We start from the raw sequence: 23,824 nt of genomic DNA, 5'->3' as shown, positions 1-23,824 counted from the left end.
CTTTTTTTCAGTCAAGGCACCCTTTAAAATTCCACACAATCTCAAGGCACCCCATTCTAAAATGTTTTAAAGCTAAACTAATAGTTTTCCATAATGCAGCAACATAATGCACTAGGCTGGTGTGCCTTCTTGCTTTTGTTACCAAAAATGTTAAATTGCAGCCTACCAATTCTTAGATGTGGTGGCTGCATTGGTTTTCTTTTTTTAGGTTTTTTTCCTTTATTTTCATCTGGGGATCAGGTCAGTAAGTCTTTTATTTTTCAACCAACTTTAACAGACCAAGCTGTCTAGACAAAGTAGCAGTTAGGGGAGTAAGGCAAACCATTTATCAATGGCAAACCATTTACCCATGACAGGGGTGCTTACAATGATCAGCTTTTATTTATTTATGTAAAACCTTTATCCCAAAAAGAAATAAATTATTGGTTATAAAATACTGTAGCACTACACTTACAGAAGCCACTTGATAATGCTTGTCCCCATTGGTTGCCTGACTTTGCAAGCCTCCTGACACCTCTGACTCTCTGGGTTCAGACATATTTCAACAGTATAGAATAATAATGCAGCAGACCCAATTTTTAGTAACATCTCAATATTAGTCTTGTTCAAAAGAGAAGACAAAGTAAAAGAATAATGGGTTTAGAATATTCAGCCTTAGTTTAACAAATAGAAATAGAACACTGGTAAATAGGAATAATCAATTTGCAATGTTTATAAAATTATACAGTCATGAACAGTAAGCTTCAACTTCAACTGAAACACCAGCAGTAAGAGGGGAAAGAAAAGGCTTGTTGACTTATCAGCTCCCTCTAGGCCACCAGTGCAGCAATGGTGGATGCAGAGAATTAAGTAAAAGTATACTCCGACCTAAACAGATATATGTATCCTATTTTGCATAACAATGGCCTTAGAAGAGAGGGAGTCCCTTTAACTAGAGATTGCAACTTGAGTCCTTTGATGTTTAAAGTCCCTGATATAGTGGTGTCTGTTGTCTTCTGCTAGCAATGGTGAGGCCCATAAACATTAGTGAATAATGGCAATTCAATGAAGTTAAACAGATAGGCTGTGATACTGCTCAAAACAAAGATCTCCTGATACTGAGGTGTAAAGGTGTCTGCATGCAGTGTCTCTAGAGCAATGACAGAAAGAGGTTGGGCATGTGTACACTCACTAATCCCATGGATAGCACAGTCTCCTAGGAACAAGTGTTCTTGCACAGGCTCTTGACTGTTTGTGGGGATGTGCAGAGTTGCCGTCTGATGGCCTGTCAGCACAGCGAGCAGAGATGTCTGTGTGAAGTCTACATAGTGACAGTCCTAATGCAGAGAAGCTGATGTGGTCCCGGTGTGGCGATCAGCATCACCGCTGTGCTGAACTGATGTGCAGAGCTTGCAGCAGTAGGCAAACAGTCTGTCTCTGGAGGAAAACAGCAGTCCCCCTACTTTCAGCTCTGAATCCCACACCAATAGAGCGAGCCAATCCCTTGCTGTAGGACATATCTGCTCTCCCAGCATCCTTCTGGTTCACCAGCTTTCTGGTAGTTGTAGTTCAATTAGTACTCAGAAATACAGTATATATTGGCTATAGGACTACAGGTCCCAGGATCCCCTGCTGTCAGAAGAACTGGATCCACTCTGCAAACAGTGAGTGTTGCTTGGCACTTGGGGGAAAAAGACTAATCATAGTGTCATCTGTAAATGTCCCTGAAAGGAATAAGGATTTAGCCAGCACGTGGCTACAGTATTATCTGCAGTTAAGTTTTACCTTGTTCATCAGGTCCATCTAAATCTGCTAGTCTAAAGCTGGGTATACGCACTAAGATTTTTTTCAACCACAAAAATTTCACAGATCCCCGCATCAACACAATCAATGTTGATGCAGGGATCTCTCCTGCTGTTGTTAGACCCAGGGACGGACTGACAACTCATGGGGCCCCCGGGCAATAGGGGATCATGGGGCCCCTGTGTCCTTGCCCAAACTCAAAAAAGCCTATGAAAAAGGTACCAGGGGCATCTCATGGGGCCCCCTACTGACCCCGGGCCCTCGGGCAGTGCCCGAGTTTCCAAATGGTCAGTCCGCCCCTGGTTAGACCAACAGTTGTTGGCTACAGAGCTGATAAATGTACTCTAACAGCATAGAAATCCCCACTGTCAGAATACATTAATGCAGCTGGGAGGATTCCCCCATGCACCTCGGATGTGTGGATGGAGGAATCCATTCAGTTTATTTTCATCAACCTGCACTTATGAACTTTATTGAATAATCCCTGCGCAGTAATCTGCCACCAATGCTTGTTCTTTTCCCATTACAGGAGGACAGTTCAGATGACATTGCTATGAACTTCTGTACATTTCAGATTCAGCCTGGACAGAGTAAAAATCTGCCTACTGCTGACCTCTCCACATTTCAGAGTCAGCCGGAACAGAATGAAGACCTGCCCACCTCTGCCCTTGCTACATTTCACTGTCAACCGGGACCTAATGAAGATCTACCAACCGCCAACTGTGTCTGGAATTACTCTTACTTGTAGGAAAGGCTCATTGACCCAGGCTGATGTGTTTAGAATACAGAAAATAGGTATCTCTCTTCCAGAACCACACACACAGGGCTTAGCACAATGTTATTACACAGGGCTGGTGAGCTGTGTTCTTTGCACAGCCTGGGGACCCATTATCACAACTCACATTCACTTTTTTTTCTTGCTATTCCCTTACATTGATATCTGTTTGAACACAGTTTTGCTATTGTAGCACAAAAGAAAGTATAGTTTTATCCTGTTATGTATTCATGACCAGGGGCAGACTGACCATTTGGAAACTCGGGGTCCGGGGTCAGTAGGGGGCCCCATGAGATGCCCCTAGTACCTTTTTCATAGGCTTTTTTGAGTTTGGGCAAGGACACAGGGGCCCCATGATCCCCTATTGCCCGGGGGCCCCATGAGTTGTCAGTCCGCCCCTGTTCATGACTGTAGGAAATGAGACCACAAGACGCACAGTACGGTCAGTACTGCACTATCCTCACATTCAAATGCACATCAACTCCTATATTGGAGGAAATCATGAAATATACATGTAAGATCACTGGTAAATCAGCTGATGCACATTTAGTTGAAATGTTAGATTCACTCTCATTGGCATGCATTAGGCATATTTTACACGTTCGGTTGCATGCAGTCACCAGATTCCAGAGGCAAGTATTAGCAGATTCTTACAGCTGGAACGAAGGGGGCATGCGAATAGAAGCCACTCGGCCTATTTAAACTAATGATAGGCTGACAGAGGCCACTGCTGTTAACATAAAGCTGCGTGCAGAGCGGTTAGTTGCAGTTATGGATTGATGTCCAAGCCCGGACGCAGTCAGCTGCATTCAGGCTCAGACATCTTTCCCTAATCACAGGTAGTCTTTTCACTGTTTTTTAGAAAATCATGTTAAAGACATCAGTTTGTTTTATAAATAATCATATTAATATGTGTTAATGTTTTAACAAACTGTTTCAATGTACAGATCGTAGATATGTACAGTGCAGCACCCATATAGGATCATTACCTACTTGGGCTCTTTTCCCTGCTGTACAGTTCTGCACAATGCTTGTGCTTTAGGCCTAGTTCACACTGGCATTGAAAGTAGGTGCTTGAGGGGCGTTTTTAACACTCCTCAAAAGCCTATGCACATTATCAAAAGATGAAGCGTTAGTGTAGTGTCGCTTCAAAATTGAAGCCTCATATCGAGTCTATGTCTATGGTGATGCTCCTCAAATGCACTGTCAGGCGCTTGCAGGGCATTTATGGTGCGGTTGTGGCGCGTCAATAACATTACAGTTTATTTAGTTTGTGGTGTGATTTAATGCTAGTCAAACGCTTATAAAATGCTTCAAAAGTGAACACAGGGCATTTGGGGAGCAGTTTTAATGCTTGTAAAAAGCCAGTCTAACACCCATACTGAAGCTCATTAATGCCTGTCTAACGCCCATACTGAAGCTCATTAATGCCTGTCTAACGCCCATACTGAAGCTCATTAATGCCTGTCTAACGCCCATACTGAAGCTCATTAATGCCTGTCTAACGCCCATACTGAAGCTCATAAATGCCTGTCTAACGCCCATACTGAAGCTCATAAATGCCTGTCTAACGCCCATACTGAAGCTCATTAATGCCTGTCTAACGCCCATACTGAAGCTCATAAATGCCTGTCTAACGCCCATACTGAAGCTCATTACTGCCTGTCTAACGCCCATACTGAAGCTCATTAACGCCTGTCTAACGCCCATACTGAAGCTCATTAACGCCTGTCTAACGCCCATACTGAAGCTCATTAACGCCTGTCTAACGCCCATACTGAAGCTCATTAACGCCTGTCTAACGCCCATACTGAAGCTCATTAAGGCCTGTCTAACGCCCATACTGAAGCTCATTAACGCCTGTCTAACGCCCATACTGAAGCTCATTAAGGCCTGTCTAACGCCCATACTGAAGCTCATTAACGCCTGTCTAACGCCCATACTGAAGCTCAATAATGCCTGTCTAACGCCCATACTGAAGCTCATTAACGCCTGTCTAACGCCCCTACTAAAGCTCATTGACGCCTGTCTAATGCCTGTACTAAAGCTATAGGAGCGTTTGGTAAGAGTTAGAAATTTAGTGTGAATAAACCCTTACTGCTCTGTCTCATGGGTTAAGTCTATGAGTCAACTGATTCTTTGTGGGATTGTTCACACTAGATGCAGCCAGATGGGTTTTTAAGCAGAACTTCACTCTCTCAATCAACATTGACTATTTTTAATCCTTATGCTGCCAGCATTAGTAAACAGATAGGAAAGTATATTATATTTTAAACCTTTTTTTACATTTCTTCAGTTACTTACTGGTTTCTGGGTCCAGGCAAATGATGTCATACATCCCAAGAGTCTTCAAAGGGGAGAAGGGGTTTTCTCAGCTAAGCACAGCCTCCTGTCTGCATTCCTGAGCTCAGGGCAGATGAATTCCAGGATGAATCATCTGCCTTTATTCAAGATGGCCACTACCAGAAATGCTAGGGGGTATTTTTTCAAAGTGATTTTCCAGCACAAAAAAGCATGGAGACATTTTATAGATGGGTGAATATGAATATTGAAAATAAATTAAATAGCATTTTTGGATTGTGGTGCTTAGATGCAGTGTAGTTCCGCTATAAATGGATCCTGAATGCATAGCAAAATCAATGTTCTACAATCATCCTAGTTTGCACCATTGTGTTCAGTTCCGGTGCTTTAAAAAAAGCAGCATGCCATTTTTTGCACCAGAACACACATGTAAATGCATGTCTATGCGAATAAATGCACTGAAATGCACATAAACATATTTTTCAAGTGCAAAAAAAGAAAAAAAAATGCACTGGAATGTATTATAAACACACTATAAATGCATTAAACCATGTTAAAAATAGGTGTAAACGAGCATGTGGAAACGCACACTGAATGAAGGTATTGTTGTATGAACTAGCTCTAATAACAATCTGCTTTCTGTCTGACTGAGATGTCAAAAATACCTGAAGCACAATTGCAAGGTTTTAATCGCAGGTTTTATCACTCTTTGTCTAAAAAAAAAGCAAACGAGAAATCTGATTGGTTGCTGTGGGCAGTGGCCCCACTTTTTTCCCATAATTGTGAACCCCAAAACCAATCCTGAAACATAGTTTTAACCACACCCATATGCACATGTTTAAGCACTTCAAGTCCAGACACTTTTACCCCCTTCTGGTCCAGGCTAATTTTCAGCGCTATCACACTTTGAATGACAATTTTTTAGCATTTTTTTGAGACAGATAAAACTTTACTTTGGTGGTATTTATTCACCACTGGGATTTTTATTTTTTTGCTATATAAAAAGTCCAAACATTTTGAAAAAAATTGTTTACATTTTTATTTTATTTTTTTATATTATTTGTTTTGGGTTTTTTTACATACTGTCACCCTAGCAGGACAGTGCCACCATAGTGACACTGTACTACTTCTGAGGGGTGATGAAATTTATTTATTTTATTTTTTTTACACTGATTGCTTTTACACCCATAAAGGCTGTAAAAGCAATCATGTCTCCTTCTCTCTGGCTGCATTCTTGTGTGAGCTGTGATTGGTCACAGCTTGTCACATGGTACAAGGCTGTTGTGAATAGCTTTGTACCATGTGACCTCTGTGATCATTCACAGATTTCACAAGTAGTAAGCAATGATGTCAGAAAGTGACATCTTGTTTACTACTATTCATGTGATCACTGATTGGCCAATCAGTGATCACATGATCGGGACCTCACACAGAGGTCCCGTACAGCGATCGGTGTTCAGGATCGCGGTGCCATGCACTCCCAGGGAGCGAGCACAGGCCGTGAATGCGGAGGCCGTTTATAAACGGCCACCCACTTTGGCACTGCTCCCATCTGGACGTTTATGTACATGGGCCGGACGGGAAGTGGTTAAACGAAAAAATTCCTAGGACTGAGCTAATGATGTAAAAGACTCACTGAAGAATACATTGGGTGGGGCCTACATAGTATCTTTGGTTCAATGTAATTACCATATACCTTGGGTCCATATGATATTAAAAGGAGAGGAAGAATGGATTTGAGTCCATGCATTATTTGTTTAATATGATAAATCAACTGGATCTTGTTAAGGAAAGACTCTGGCACGTGACATTACAATATAGATATGGCCAAATAATTTTTCTTTGAATTAGTCACATTTTGACATTTTTCCTACCAAATACAGCCACCCATGGATCAGGGAGAATAATGGAATTTAGCAAAAAGCTAAAATGAATGAAAAGCATAGTCCCAAACAAATATCTAGTTATTCTCAAACTGTTAGATAATGGTTCTGTTGCACAAACAATGAAGGATACTGTCAGCTGATTGGCACTACCCATGAAAATATAGTTCATCAACTGAATACCTTAAGGCGGCCATAGATGGTTCTCTGATGAACTGGCTGAGATTCGATCCATATATGGGCAAGCTGATTGTACCCAAGTCGATCCATATCGATTGACTTGGGCACAACCAGCATGTCAGATTCTTTGGATGCGATTATTGCCAGGGACTATAGCTAGCAATAATCATTGTGTTCTCTCAGCAGGGATGGCTTCCCACCTCCCCCCTTCCTCACCAGGAGAACACAATAGCTCCACGGGAGGGATTCCCCCATCAACATAGATAGGGTAATCAAGCAATTTCCTTTCCTGCCTTAGGCTGGCCATACACTATGCAATTTTCTGCCAAATTTCCTTTAGATTTACCTTCAACTATGTAGTGCAAGGGCTTGCATAATTGAATACAATTGAAAATGGTGTTTAGGTTTGACCTCATATTATATGGTTTTTGGTCAATCTAAAGCACAATTCTCAAAACAATTGTATAGCGTATGGCCAGCCTTAGTATTGGAGCAGGCACCAAGAATAAAAACATATCAGTGTTTTGTTTGAGAGTCACATTGAGGATTATCTGATAAGTGACATATAAATGTAATGTGCCATATCAGAAAATGAATGGATGTACTGAAGGACTACTCAAAACCAACAGGCAATAATCTGGGATAATCTGACTGTCATTTTACATATACTGTATATACTATTTTGTCTCATCAACTCCATTTACAGTATATATTATCAGTTTTGTATATTTTTAAATAATATATATAATTGCATATATGTTTTTGCCTGAGCTGTTGGTCAGGCCATTGTTTATTTTGTAGACTAATTACATAAATCCTTTAAAAATCTAGCTTTAGCTTCACATGCTGTATATTTCAAACTGTCAGTGTCTTTATTTTAATCTTTGTACTTTGACATAAACTATAAAGATATAAAAAAAATTAACTTCTATGCAGCTAAGTGCATCTTTTTTTACATACTCATTGGGGTTGATGTACGAAAGGTAAATAGACTGTGCACTTTGCAGATGCAGTTGCATTCATTTTCCCCAGAGCTTATTGAATGTGGTGAAGCTCTGCTGATTTCTAGTCATGTGCAAGCAAAAATTCTATTTGTTATTTTCCTTGTATCTGATTCTTTACAAAGTGAAGCTTCACAGCATTCACTAAGCTCTGGAGAAAATGAGTGCAACTGCACTAGCAAAGTGCTCAATCTATTTACCTTTAGTAAATCAATCCCATTACATTCTAAAATATGAAAAGTATTTCTGTACAATTATGGATATATAATCAGTCTTTACAGTGTTTAATATTAAAACATTTTCCCCCCTTTACTTATACCCCTTTACCATAGTTATGTGCTCAGGGAGTGACCCAGTTCAGTTTATTCTTCAGACACTAATAGTAAAGTCATCTACTTGTAAGCCTGCAGATTGAGGTTTTTTTCATTATTACCTGTGAAGACTTGGCAATACATGCACAGTACTGGATCGCCTCTCAATTCATAAGAGGTTCAGAGCGCTGCCTGGCATGAAAATGTGTTTAAAGACACAAAATCCATTAAAAATGCTGGCACCTCTGGGCGTGTTTTGATGCCTCTGTTTATACTGTTTATAATTAAAATTAATAAAAACCATTGAAATATAAAAATGCTGGCACCTCCAAGCCCTGTAGTACAGTATTGTGCTTTTACTGAACAAGAATGATGCATAAACACGCTACTTACAGGTATAGGAAAGCAATGCAGGACATAAGAGATTGCCACTAACATGAATACAGACACACACGCTAACCAGCCTTTCCTGGCAAATTGCTAATAATTTATATGAAGTAAGGCATATTGAGCAGGACTTCAGGTATTAATCGTTCAAAGGAAAGCTGTATCTTGATCTGGTTCTCATGTATTGTAAATTTAGTGTCATCCTATCTTGCAGTTCCCCAACCAGTTTGTGCTGCTGAATCTTTATTCCCATTCCCACATGGGGTAACCCTTTCTACTTCCATCTTCTTATATCAGTTTCTTTGAGAGAAACATTTCCTAACTGCAAACACATGATGGCACTATAGTATAATAAATGCCATGGGTCAAATATGTCAAAAGAATAAAGTGTTACTAAACCCAGGACCCTGCATTCACTATATCTGGTCTCCCACAGTACAAAAAACATGTTAATGCAATTATTTTAGTAAATATAAACTGCTTAGTACCTTTCATCAGCAGTTAGATCACTCTTGTGACTTCTATGAGTGTCCAGCTGAAGACTGATTAAAGCTTGTAGGAGGAGTTTTCATTTACCTCTCACTGCCCTATGAGATTGCATAACCCCTGACCCTCTGTCTGGACAGTGCTGATTGGCCCTGTGCTGATCACATGCACCCTTCCAAGAAAAAGAAAAAACTCTCTAACAGTATATACCAAACTGAGCATGTGCAGAGTGTCCCCGAGGCTGTGTTCTATCAGGAGATGAAATGGGGAACATGGAAGAAGGGGAGGATCAGGGAAGTCAGGAACAAACATCTTTTTAATACAATGCAGAGGATTAACCCCTTAAGTTCCACAGTGAGTATAACATGCATGCTTTACTGCATATACAGACTGATTTTACTGTTGTGGGTTTAGTAACACTTTAAGCTATAGTTTGTCCTTATTGACATAGCTTGGTTCCAGTGTTTAACAAACGCTCCTCTAAAACAATGGCAATAGTTAAAACTGTATACACTGCCTAACCAATAATTTGCATTGCCCAGTATGCCACAACAATATCCATTTCCCTATTGTGTTAGAAGACAGTAAAACTAAGCATGTCCAAACATTGTTCCAGTTGCATTTGGACAGCTATGTCATTCATTCACAAAAATCTGTGAATTATGAAATTGCAAGTCCCCTCTGCCACCACAGCAAATGGCTTGTAGTTCTCAATGGGCTATAAGGGCGCTAATGAGCATCCTCCTAGTCCAATGACACTTCCTCCAGCTTTCTAACAGAAAAGCCTATACAGGGGTATGGGCAAGAAAGCTGTAGAACATGTCTGTAGGAGCTTGACATTGCACCTGTGGAGATATGCTGTCACACACTGTACAGCATAGAACAGGTAGCTAAGTGTAATCTGAGACTAGAGTGGAGGGAATGTACTCACTCCCCGCTACACAGACTCATAGGGAAACATGCACAGCTAAGGCTGTCAATCACATGCTGTGTGCTGGAGGCGGGGGATGTGTTCTTGGGTTCAGTGATGTTGAATTGATCATATCTCACACTTTCCAAGAATTGGTAAACTTGTGCTAGTTATTGAGATCTTTGTCTGCATTCACCTTTTTTGTCAGTTTTTGATAAGTCCCCTAAGTTTCTTATTTACTGTACTAGAGGTGAAGGCATAAAAAAGAGGGGCTATTACTACACCATAGGTATTAAGAGCAAACGTAAACTGATAAGGGAGAAACACTTTTAGAGTGACCTCACATATGGAATGGCCAAAAAGTAAAAGAGAACTCTGATACATCATAACTATATGCATAGGACAAAAGATAACCCCAAACCCAAATGCAACTATAATAAGACTCTTTCTGATCCTTTCTCGCTGCTCTTTGGGAACCGAGATGGCGTTCTTCAAGGCACAGTAGATGAGGTGGCCAAGGAGGCAAAGCAAGCTCAATGGTAAAAAGTTAAATATAAATGAGAGCATTAAGTCAAGCACGGCCCATTCTGCTGCTACTCTGAAATCCGGAAAGCATTTCCTTGTTTTGTCATCAATCAGTATCTGTTCAGTAACTGAAATGGCTGTCACAATGGACCATAGGGTAAAGCTGACTGATCCACATACCCAAATGGAGGAAAGTGTTTTATATTTCAGAGGTTGCTTCACGGCCATATACCGTACAAGAAACATCCAAACAAGAAATACTGCAGCAGTTCTTTGTACAATCTTGGGGATAAGACCAAGAACATGGCAGACCAATGAACCAGCTGTAAAGATGTTCAAAAGATAACTGACTCCAAATGGTAAAACCAGACATTCTAATATTGCAGCAATCAGAAGATTGACTGCATAGAAAGGCAGACCCAGTAAACTTATGACTTCTGGCCATATTGCCCACAGAACCAAAATGCTGAGTGTTAGTCCCAACAAAGCATTCCCAATGTAGATACAGGAGAGAAGAATTGAATATTCTGTAGACGTAGTGCTGCATGAAGATATATTTCCATAAAAAGTGTCTTGTATGGAGATATTGGGGTTATAAGTGACATTCATTTTCCTCTTAAATAAAAGCCCCTGCAAAAAAAAAGATAACATCAAATTAAAGTCTGCAGTAGATTAGGCTATAACCTGCTGACAGCTGCAGCTTGGTACATATGATTTCATGCATTTAAAGTACAACTGAAGGCAAAATGCTTGTTTCACTTTGGATAGAGTAAAGGAGGGTTATAACCAATGTCAGTGTTTGTGACCATCTGTGTCCTATTGGGGAAATTTCCCTTCATTTCCTCTCTCATAACGAAAGCAGGAATTAGGATGATCCATGATTGTCACTGGGGTCACCAGAACTAGTGTCTCCATTGGAAGATTTCCCATGTGTTACTTTTCTGAGGACAACCCAAAATGTGAGATTTTTCACTTTCACTCTCAGTGATAATGGTAAACAGCTAGAGAGGGGGAATCTCTCTAATGGGGGCACAGACAGCAATAAAAACTAAAAGAAAAAAAGTTTTGCCTTTAGTTATGTATACTTTAAAGAAATCCTGTACTTAGAAAAATGAATACAATTACAGAGGTTGTGATTGTTTATGTCCTTCTAAAAATGTCAATTGTGTGGCTTCAATTGCAAGTCAGTGGCTGAGCAAGTATGCCACAAGCAGAGCTGTAGATGTCAGAGCTTCTGATCTGTATGCTTGTGTTGGGTTAGTGATTCAGAAAGAATTGAAGATGAAGGATAAGAATATCAGGCAATTAGCATTTTTAGAAGGAGAGCTCAGTAATAGCAGCCTATATATTTCTATCGGTATAGGTTTCCTTTCAGTGTGGTATTACTGTACGGATAAGCACACGGCAGTATTTTCTACGCCAACAATAGTTCAGCTGTTATATGTATAAATGAATAGTGAGTACCTTCTCCTGGGCCATGTGTTGACTGTACATTTAATGCACTTGAGAAAACGAGGTATGAAATTGGTGCATTGGATAGAAATGTACTAATATGCCTGTACTTTGGGAAATATATAGAATTTTCTAAACATCATTTTTACTACCGTAATCTTTTTAGAAGAGAACATCTTTGAAAGCAGAAATGTCCATAAAAAAATATGCAGTGCTTCTGCTTTCACTGTTGTGGATACAAACCAGTCATTGAAATTGGTGCATTGGATAGAAATGTACTAATATACCTGTACTTTGGGAAATATATAGAATTTTCTAAACATCATTTTTACTACCGTAATATTTTTAGAAGAGAACATCTTTGAAATCAGAAATGTCCATAAAAAAAATATGCACTGCTTCTGCTTTCACTGTTGTGGATACAAACCAGCCATTGCACACAATCTTGCAGAAACGCACCCTTTACACATCTTCGCAATGCTTTGACTTAAAATTCAGACACAGCCACGGGTAAGTGAATGCAAATATCCAGTGCTGGTTGTGATGGTAATTCTTTAGAAAAAGGGGTAGACATTAACATGGAACTATGAACACAAATTAAAACTGACATACATGATGCAGTCAGTCGTTTTTTTTGTTCTCGCCCCCTTTAAGTTTTATTACCTGTCAATCCTGCCATGAAATCTGTTGGTTTTTCACTCCCTGTAACAGGACAGGTTGTCCATTAACAGTGGATGTTTCAGGTTTGGGAAAATCCATTTAACAATGGTGGAGGAGCTATAAATGCTCAGATTTTGTGTAAAAGGCCTATAACTTTTTGTCAAAAGAAGGCTATAACTGATTAAAACATGTTTCCAGAGTTAGGCTGTAATTTTGTCACTTACTTAAAATCCATCCTATTTACCCTGTACCATAGGTGACAATACTGTTGTGCGATTTCAATGCAGAACAAAACAGTGTTGTCACACTATTAAAGGAAGTGAAAAACGAAATGGTCTACTGGCAGAATCAACAAGTAATAAAACAATGTTACAAAGGGGGACTCAATGGAACAAAAACTGCTCTGTTAATGCCTTAGGCCCTTTTCACATGGGGCAGACTCCGTTTAGATTAGCAGGGGATCTCTCCACTGATCCCCTAATGATCAGAGCAGAGCGGACATTGACAGAACCCACTCTACTCTATGGGCAGTCGGGTGTACACAGACCGGCTGTACGCTGACACCGATTGCCCTGCAATCCAATCTGCCTAGATGGAGGGGGCGGATTTTCTTTCATTTTTTTAGTGGACCGGATCAGATTGGAGGTAACTGGTCCATAGAGGTGAATGTATGGTCTGATCAGGTCTGTCTGAAAAAATGACAGGCTGACCTGATCAGACCCTTCGTGTGAGAGGGGCCTAATGCATTAAACTCACTGGATGTTGATTTGCACTGCCGGACCTGTGATCTTTACAGACTGCTAAAATCTGAAAAGTGAAGCTGTCTAAAGTCCTAGAGGGAATATCTTAATATGAAACACATACTGCTTCTGAATAGTGTGGTCTAATAAGCAGTGCTCACTACTATTTATGTCTTGAAGGTATGTAAAACTTTAGGTTGCCTAAATGTACTGTATGTGCTCTGTGTTGTTTTTTAGAATAGATAGGTATTTATATATATTTGCAAAACAAAATCTGTATGTTATATGCCAAGGGTCTCCAAACTGCAGCCCGAGGGCCAGATGTGGCCCTTTGCTAACCTTTATCTGGCCCTTGGAGCACTGACACTAACAACAGGGCACTATGTGTTCCACTGATAACACTTATGGGGTACTATTCCTCCCATTAATACCAATGATGGAGCACTGCTCTTCCTCCTACTGACCACAGTCCCTGAGGCCATGTTTATTCTCACTGATGCTGGGCCTGAAACAATTTCTACCCCCACACTCCGGCCCTCTTAAAGTCTGAAGGACTATAAACTGGCCGTTTGTTTGAAAAGTTTGGAGACCCCTGTTATATGCTATTAAATCTCATATAAATTTCAAAGTCATTTTTAATATATTTTAATCCGCAGCTTACATTAAAATAATATCTGGTAATCCTGCCATGAAGGTCCTTGTGCAGTCACTTCTTGTTATAGGGTGACAATGCTCCGTCCCTGTCTCCCATTTGTTCTCTAAGTTGTCACAATGTCACACAGTCTTCCAATAGAAACTACAAGAAATCATGTTAACTTTGCATACATGGCCTATTGTAACCATCAGGAAACCAGCCATGTGCGTCATTATGCAAACATCACTGTAGTACATGTAGACAGGAAGTGCCTGCAAAGAGAATGGCAATTACTCATGATACATAGTGTTTAAACAAACTGTCATTGGGGTTTACATGTTCTTTAATGCTAACTATAATCCTTAAATTTGACTTAACCCTTTAACCTGGTCCTTACTCCACTCTTTGCATACACACTTTGATTTTTTTGTTCGATCAATGTGCAATTCAATCAATTGAATCAGCAAACATTTGAATAGGCATAACTTCACTTCTGAACTGATTCAGCCAGGGCAGAAAATCATTGATTGTGTTATATTGATCAACAGCACTAAAATTATTTGGTCATGAATTCAATTTTATTTCAATAAAATTATGAGAGATTGCACATTACAGATTGATTATTTCTATCAGGAGATCGATTAGAAAAGAAGTTGAATTAATTTATCAAAGCGTGTATGGCTACCATATAGGTCTCCATACACATTACACTCTGACCATACAATCTTTGTAAAATCAACCTTAGATTTAACAAAACTAAGTAATATGAGGACCTACCCAAACTAACCAAACAATCTTTATCTAATCAGGCAGGCCCTTGCACTACATAGTTGTTGGTAGATTTACTTGGACATGCAGTGATTTACTAATTAGACAAATTATTCTGATTTTGCTGAGCCTGTCTGTGTCCAGATTAATACAACAATGTAACAAATTCATCCTGTCATTATACACTCACCAGCCACTTTATTAGGTACACCTTGCTAGTGCCAAGAAAATATCCCCAACACCATTACACCACCACCAGCAGCCTGAAGCGTTGATACAGGATGGATCCATGCTTTCATGTTGTTTATGCCAAATTCTGACCCCACCATCTGAATGTCGGAGCAACCAGTTTGCCCATTCTCTTCTGACCTCTGACATCAACAAGGCATTTTCATCCACTCAACTGGCGTTCACTGGATATTTTCTCTTTTTCAGACCATAGAGATCGTTGTGTGTAAAACTCACAGTAGATTAGCAGTTTTTGAAATACTCAGACCAGCCCATCTGGCACTAACAACTATGCCACGTTCAAAGTCCCTTTAATCATCGTACTTCTCCATTATGATGATCGGTTTTGCTGATTAGCAATTTGTGTTACCAAGCAATTGAACAGGTGTACCTAATAAAGTGTATGATGGAAGATTCTCTGGAGTCTGAAATGCTGGCAAATTTTTTTTTCCAGCATGGATTAATCAGCAATATCAGCATAGAAAAAATAAGATAAAATGGTATGCGTTATCCTTGTCTGCTCTACAAAACTGTGATCTAGCCATAAAAATGACAAATTCCCCTTCTGATAAAATTAGCCTCAGAGTATGATATTCGCTGTTCCTGCTGTTCTCCCTCTCCTTCCTCTATTGGAAGGCACATTACCTGAATACGCAGACCATGTAGTTTCATGAATACGTGGAAATGTGTAGCCTCTGCTCAGTCTGGTTTCAGTATGAAACCTTTCTGTCTGCAGTCTCATATTTGTTTGGTTTTGTTTGACATCGCCACTTCCTTGAATGAAAAGTTATTGTCACACAATCTTAACAAAGACCATTCTCCTTTATATAAAAAAATGACAGTAATATGTAAAAAGGTGTACCTAAACAAATACACTACGCACTTCTTTTTTGCATTTTCAACCATTTTCAGGCTGCCTCTGTGCTGCCTGTTGCCCAACTTCCACTCCTCTATTTTGAGAAATAACATCTTGCTTCTGCACATAATACTCTCATACTGAAACTGCACATGTGGCACCCTCCAGAACCTGGTAGGCATGGGAGGGACCCCCAGAGATAGGATGGACTGACATTTATCCCATGGGAGAGCACATGGCAAAAAAAATGGAGGATTGAGAAACATTGGCCTCCAGTTGGTGGTTGGTGTCAGCAGATGGCAGAGAAGCAGCAGCAAACTGATATTCCTAGTGAAGATCTGGGCAGGGGGCATGTAAGCAGGAGGTAAGGAATCAGCAATACATTGATTTTTCCCAGTGTAGTGTAGGGGAGGGACAGCAGCAGGCAGCGAAACAGCAGTACACTGATCTTCCTAGTAAATAACTAGGCAGGCTGGCATGTCAGTAGGAGGCAATGAAACAGCAGTACGTTGACCTCTCTAATGAAGAGCTGGGCAGGAGGACTTGTCATCAGACGGCAGAGAGGCAGCAGTGCACTAATCTTCTTAGTGAAGAGCTGGGCTGGGGGGGGGGGTGTCAGCAGTAGGAAAAGAAACAGCAATATACTGATCTTCCCAGTTAAAAGCTGGAGAGGGGAGCATGTTAGCAGGTGGCAGACAAAGGGCAGCGCACTGATCTTCCTAGTGAAGAGCTGGATGGAGTGCGTTTCAGCAGGAGACAGAGAAACAGCAGTGCCCTGGAGAGCTGTGCAGGAGTATCAGCAAAAAGCAGAATAACAGCAGTACAGTGATTTTCCCAGTGATCTGTGCAGGGGAGTTGTTAGCACAAGTCTGACCACTGAAGAACGGGCAGACTGTGTTCTCGAATATTATGCAAATAAGCAAACTGACCACACTGAGTTGGATGTGCTTCCATGTACAGTAGAGATGAGCGAATTATTCAAAAATTCGGTTCGGCTGATTCGCCGAATTCGCCGAATAAATTCGTTTCGAGCCGAATATATTCGCTGCGAATTTAACTTATAAAAAGGGTGTTTCTAGGCTTCAGAGAGCCTTTATATTAGTGCAGAACACTGTACCTTTAATTTAAATGCCCTTGGAGTCTGCTGGGGAAGAGAAATAATACTGTCAGTCAGTATGACATGCAGATGAGTGCCGTCGATCTTAGAATCACCGCACACTTCACTCATTTGGGCAGTCACGGGGCCAAAACCAGAGTGTGGAGTCACAGTGTGGCGGTGGAGGCAGCAGCAATGGGAGGCCATACAGCACCCTATGACAAAATGGAACCCACCAGCAGTGTGAGGAGACCTGAAAGTGGCACATGGCAGAGTGTGGCGATGGAGACAGCAGCAATGGGAGGCCGTACAGGGACCCATGACACACTCTGGACCTGGCAGCAGCATGAGGAGGCGGTACAGGGGCCCATGACAGATTACGGGCCTGGCAGCAGCATGAGGAGTCGGTACGGGGGCCCATGGCAGATTACGGGCCTGGCAGCAGCATGAGGAGGCGGTACAGGGGCCCATGGCAGAGTGGCGGAGCGTAAGCAGCTAAAATTGAAGGCCATACAGAGGCCTATGTTAAAAAGTCCCCCCAGCAGCAGCGTGGGGAGACGACTATCAAGAGTCCAATGGCAGAGTGGCGGAGCAGAAGCAGCTTCAATTGAAGGCCATACACAGGCCTAGGTTTAAAAGTCCCTCACAGTTAATTCCAATAACGAACTCTACTCCTCCGTGCAATCTACTTACGAGACCCTGGGCAGGTCTGGGTCCAATTTGTGGTAGAGACTGGTTTTGTTCAGCCATGCTTGAGCGAGTAATAACAGGTCTGTGCTGCCCTTTGGTGTCTGGCTTAATGCGCACAACACTGAACGTCCCAACGTTTGTCAACGATTTGCCGTTAAGTGATGCAAACCCGCTGAACCACGTTCATGAGGAGCCGGTACAGGGGGCCATGAATCAGTATGGACCTGGCAGCAGTGTAAGGAGACCTGAAAGTGGCACATGGCGCAGGGTGGCGGTGGAGGCAGCAGTATTCGGAAGACATACACAGGACTAGTTTAAAAAGCGGAAGCCGTCAGCAGCGTGAGCAGACGACAGAGACACATGGCGCAGGGTGGCGGTGGAGGCAGCAGTATTCGGAAGCCATACACAGGCCTAGGTTTAAAACTGGAACCCAGCAGCGTGAGCAGACGACAAAGATGCACATGGCAGAGGATGGATCTGGCAGCAGTATGAGAAGGCGGTACAGGGGCCCGTGGCACAGTGTGGTGATGGGGGCTACAGCAACTGGATGCAGAAAGTGGCCGATAGGGCTATATACTGCATGGAATTATAAAGTTGTAAAGACAGCGGCCTATAAGGCTATACACACTATAACAATCATGACTTGATTGACCATTGGCCTATAAGGCTATACACAGCATGAATATCATGACTTATTCTGAGAGTGGTTTGGAAGGCTATATACAAAAAGTAATTTATGAGCTGTCCGGACAGCGGACAATAAGTACATATATACAAATCAATTCATCAGCTGTCCAGCCAGCGGCCTCAAAGGCGACACATATAGAAAGCAATTCATGAGCTGTTCAGACAGCGGCCTCTAAGGCGACAGATGTCGCCGCCATTTTTGGGAAAATTCGATTCGTGCATCCAAAGTTTGCTAATCTTCGGATTCGTCGCGAATAGAATTTTTCCAAATCTTCAGAACGAATTCCACTTCGTCATGTTCGATTCGCTCATCTCTAATGTACAGCATGGTCAGTTTGAAAAAGGAAAGCAGGGGTACTGACAGGATTACCAGGTATTTCACACAAGGAAGCAATGCAAGGAAAAGAAACCAGGATCATTTATTAACATTATAACACACATAGATATCAGAAATAAGAAATTAGAGTAACATACACTTTAAATGAGTTGCAAACCATGGGCATCTTCAAAAATGTAAGTCTCTCAGCCCGTTCTATGTGGTTGCGGATTCTCAATTGAACAGTTGCAAACAGTGAACTAACTGTAAAACCAGAACTTCTTCCAGTATGCTCCAGTCTCTCACCAACGTGTAGGATCACGGAGGACAACAGACTTGCCTTTATTATTTGCAGAAGTGGCCCTGTAAGCAATGTCCTTTTTCCAAGGTTGCAGACCACCTAGATATGAAGGCCATACTGTAGTTCCAAGTCAGAAGGCAATCATTGTACCTGCTGTTATTAGCCTTATTAGTAACTATTATGTCATTAATTTTAATAACATTATGTCATTAATATTATGCCATTAGCTAATATTGTAGATTTCATGTTGAAAGGTTTTTATTAGTGTTTTTCAGGAAGGAACAAAGTCATATCTAATGCAACGCCCACACAGGGGCTTCAAAAAATAAAATGCTGGACAAAGGCTGCAAGTATTGTATGATGTCAGTGACTTATGAGCGACATAGTTCAAGATGGTGGAAGGGCATAATAGTAGGGGAGGAGAAGGGAAAGATTGGGGCCCAGGTGGGGGAAAAAGGAAGGAAAGGAAAAGGGGGGGGTGGAATAGAGGAGGGAGGGAAGGGTGTGGGGGGGAGACTACCACAAGTTCGGGTTCAAGCTGGGTATATAGTTAAAGGAATGTTAGGCTTACTGAGTCTAGGGAAGGTAGGGTGTTTTTGAGCCAGGGTTCTCAAGTTTTAAAGGATTTGAGCTGAGAGTCATTAAGGATGCTGGTCATCTTTTCATGAATCAACATTAGGCTCATTCCATCTTTGACTTTGTGTATGAAGGCTGTGGGCTTCTTCCAGGCCTTGGCTGTTGTTTATTTGGTGGCCAGGAAAATGAATGTGGCCAGTCATGGAGGAGCCCAAAGACTCTGCACCAGAAAGAAAGTGGTTTTAGGCAGGACTGCCATGTGTGTTGTGCGTCACCTCATTGGCCGCAACCCTGAAAAACATCTGCCGGAATAGTTGGGATTCTCAAGGATTATCCGGGTCAGTTCCCAATACCACCTAAGGAGAACCTTATTGACTGATTCTAATATGTTCATATTTTTGGAGCTTTTGGCAACCCTGGACCAGGCTTTGTGCCAATCCACTAGATCAATGGGGTCTGCCAGATCACGCATCCAACTCGTTACATACAAAAGGAACTCTAGGGAGCCTCGGTTGTTGAGCATGGTGTACAGGATGGAGATTGACTTGGGTGCACCCAGGGTGTGTAAACAAAATAGTCGAACACTGATGTGGTATATGAGAATGTGGATAGGTGGCGCAAGGGTAGGATCCCATGGAAAAGCTGTAAAAATCTGTAATGTTCATCTGCAGGGGCCTTATGGTGTTCCCACAGGGCAGACCAGGCAGGAAAAAGTGCAAGGTCAAAAAATGAATAGTGGAAGGTAGAGGGGCATTAATTTTTTGGAATAGTGCAGTGAGTCCCAGATTTTAAGGGTATATTACATCAAGGAACTTAGAGAAGTTGGGTGAACTTTTGGAATAACTGAAATCGGATCAATGCTTGAGATCCCCAGGAGTACCCAAAGGGGGATGTTAGAGGTGGCATGTAAAAGAAATTAGGCCTCATTCCCAGTGGCAATGATATACATGTGTTTATATGACTTTACAGGACATTTCTAAAGGCATATACTGTAAATGCATGTACTGATTTTAAATGATATAATTGTGTGTTTACCTGTGTTTAGGTATGTTCAGTTTAGCTGCATTTAAACAGAATTCTGTGCATCTGGGGCAGATTAGATACTTTAAATGTGTCTGTATGTAAACGGACATACATATAAATGCAAGAACTTTACTGTTCAGCATAACTAAAAAAAAATGATTTTAAACAACATTTAGTCCATATTAACCATTAGTGAACTCTAATAAATGTATATTACCTAGCTTTTTTCTTCTGCTTTTTTAAATTTTTAAATTATTAGTCTTTTTTTTGTTGCAAATTTGTAATTTGCATTTGTGTTTCTAATTTCACATTTTAACATAATGTTTTGTACCACTAGTATATTTTAATGCCTTTATAAAAAGGAGAACATGTAGAATAAACAGTATCCCCAATTCGTTTTTTTACCTTAAAATGTGTAGTTAAATTTTAAGTTAACCCTCTCTTCCCTTAGCTTTTTAGAGCCATTTTAAATTTGTATTACTTTAGTGACACCAAGTTAAAGAGGTTGGGGAGGGGGGGTGTCACACTTTGGCATCCCTGTCTTGGGTGACCTTGGGATACCTTTTCCTGGCTTTGAGACCCAGGCTCTCTGCTAGATCTGCTAGATTGATTCTTTCAGTCTCTGAGGTAGACTAGTCTATACAACCACAAACGTATGCTGGCCATACTTGTTTAGATTTTTTTTTCGCTCACAGTGGTTCCAAAGGCAAAAAGTTTTTTTTTTAACTTAAAGTGGAACTTCACTCTCTCAATCAACATTGATTATTTTTAATCCTTATGCTGTTAGCACTAGCAAATAGAAAGGAAAGTATTTTGTATTTACTTGGTTTAAACTTTTTTTTTCACATGTCTTATATTGCAGGAGTGTTTGGGAGGGGGGAGGGGATTTCTCAGCTAAGCACACCCTCCTGCCTGCATGCCTGAACTGAGGACAGATGGATTCCCTGTAAATGCCGCATGAATCATCTGCCCTTACTAAAGATGGCCAGAAATGGTAGGGCGTGTTATTCAAAGTAATTTTTCAGCAAAATAAAGCATGGAGACATGGATGGTTGAGGGAGTTGGCTTTGAATATTAAAAATAATTAAATCGTGTTTTCATTTTCTGGTTTAGATGCAGTGTAGTTCTACTTTAATGCATTCTCTGCATTAACCATTTGCCGTCCGGCCGCTGTATATAAACAGCCGGACGGTGGCAGTCCAGGGGCGGGTTGCCGTTCATAAACGGCACCCGCCATTATGGACTGTGCGCGCTCCCTGGGAGCACGCAGCACCTCGATCCGGTGCCCGCTGTGTCCTCCGGACACAATGGAACACCGATCGTTGGACGGGATCCCGATCATATGATCACTGATTAGCCAATCAGTGATCACATCCAGAGTAGTAAGCCAGATGTCACTTCTGACATCATTGCTTACTACATGTGAAATCTGTGAATGATCACAGATGTCACATGGTACAAGGCTATTCACAACAGCCTTGTACCATGTGATAAGCTGTGACCAATCACAGCTCACACTGTAGTTCTCATTGGTTGCAACAATGCAGCCAGGGAGAAGGAGAAATGATTGCTTTTACAGTCTTTATGGATGTAAAAGCAATCAGTGTAAAAAAAATAAATAAATAAAATCTTCATCACCCCCCACAAGTAGTACAGTGTCACCATGGTGACACTGTACTGCTAGGGTGACAGTATGTAGAAAAAAACATTATAATTTTTGGTTATAAACTAATTTGGGTTATTTGTTGTTTTTACTAAAAGGATAACTGAATATATTTTGGCCAAAATTTATGATGAAATATTATGTATTTGCAAACTTTTATAAGAAAAACACTTTTTTCCAAATTTTTTGACATTTTCATTTATATAGCAAAAAAAAAAAAAATCCCAGTGGTGAATAAATACCACCAAAATAAAGCTTTATCTATCTCAAAAGAATGCTAAAAAATTCATGTGGGTACAGTGTTGCATGACCGCACAATTGTCATTCAAAGTGTGATAGAGCTAAAAGCTGAAAATTGGCCTGGACAGGAAGGGGGTAAAAGTGTCCGGACTGGAAGTGGTTAAGGTAAAAACCTTCCAAAACACGTTCCCCTCACCCCCTCCCTAAACACTTACCTGGATCTCCTCTTAATCCAGCACACTCCCATCTGCAGCAACACTGCTCACTTTTCCTGGTCTCACAGGAGACTCTGACAGTAATGGGAGCCATTGGCTCCCACTGCTGTCAGTCAAATCCTGTGAAGAGGCCAAGCCTCTCTATGTGTGTCCATGGATGCACACAGCCCAGCTTCGGAGCAAGCCCATGTGAGTTCCCTATCAGCACACAGCTTGCTATCGGAGCACTTGCAGAAGAGGAGGAGCAGACAGAGCCGAAGGGGGACCACCATAGAAGATGTAAGGAACTGTTCTGTACAATATCATTTTGCAGAGAGCAGGTAAGTATAACATATAAAACAAGAAGAGCAGCGCTAAAACCAAGTGACAAACTGGGTAAAACAAATATTAAGTGGATAATGCAATGTATATAAAATGGATATAATATGAATATAATATGAAGTTCCTGTCACTAATCGTGACTAGCTGAATAGATAATAGTCCCAAAATATCAAAAGCCCACGTGAGGGTCAAATGTGATCATATAAATGCGTGGGGGACTTGATCCATAGTGGCAGAAACAGGTAGAGTGAATGAATGAATTGCGCACTCACCAGAAGTGCATAAGTATTACGCCTTTGAGATATGCCTGTCTCACCAGGTATGCACAGGTATGCACAGGGGCATCAGGGTCAGGATCCTATACGCCTTCTGGTCACGTCTCAGGAATGGCACTCAGATGCGTAACACGTTGGAAGGTCCCTTTAGGATGCAGGTTCTTCAAGCCCTGCACCCTATGATGATGAGCTTCGCTCGAAACGCGTCGGAGGGGCTACAGCTGGATGTTTAACCACCGCAGGTGGCCATCCTGAATTGAATTTTATATGGTCAGTGTCTTTTACCTTACGCTGTTGCAACACATTTAACCGATCTGTATGCACTTATTTGTGAGTAAAATATCCCTACGGTATCATGCTATGGGGTGTCCCTTACTTAGTTCTCTTTATTGAAAGCCTTCACCCGCAGAACCTGCATCCTAAAGGGACCTTCCAACGTGTTACGCATCTGAGTGCCATTCCTGAGACGTGACCAGAAGGCGTATAGGATCCTGACCTTGCTGACCCTGTGCATACCTGGTGAGACATGCATATCTCAAAGG

General features: G+C 41.3%; 1 protein-coding gene across 1 annotated transcript; it reads right to left on the bottom strand.

Moving 5' to 3' along the window:
• Nucleotides 1–7,678: 7,678 nt before the first annotated feature.
• On the bottom strand, nucleotides 7,679–11,150 carry LOC149454873 (G protein-coupled receptor 68-like). The gene has a single exon (XM_089686994.1). The coding sequence runs from the start codon at nucleotides 11,148–11,150 to the stop codon at nucleotides 10,221–10,223; it is 930 nt and encodes a 309-aa protein (XP_089543120.1). The 3' UTR covers nucleotides 7,679–10,220.
• Between the last annotated feature and the right edge of the window lie 12,674 nt (nucleotides 11,151–23,824).

Source organism: Staurois parvus, unplaced genomic scaffold, assembly GCF_062004578.1.
Source record: "Staurois parvus isolate SC_StPar_1 unplaced genomic scaffold, SC_StPar_1.0 ptg000415l, whole genome shotgun sequence".
In the NCBI taxonomy this organism is placed as follows: Eukaryota; Metazoa; Chordata; class Amphibia; order Anura; family Ranidae; genus Staurois; species Staurois parvus.
Note: the sequence above shows the minus strand (reverse complement) of the source record. Positions and strands in the feature narration are given on the sequence as shown.

Coding starts and splice junctions, on each gene's coding strand:
- LOC149454873 (XM_089686994.1), bottom strand. CDS start 11,150: ATGAATGTCACTTATAACCCCAATATCTCCATACAAGACACTTTTTAT.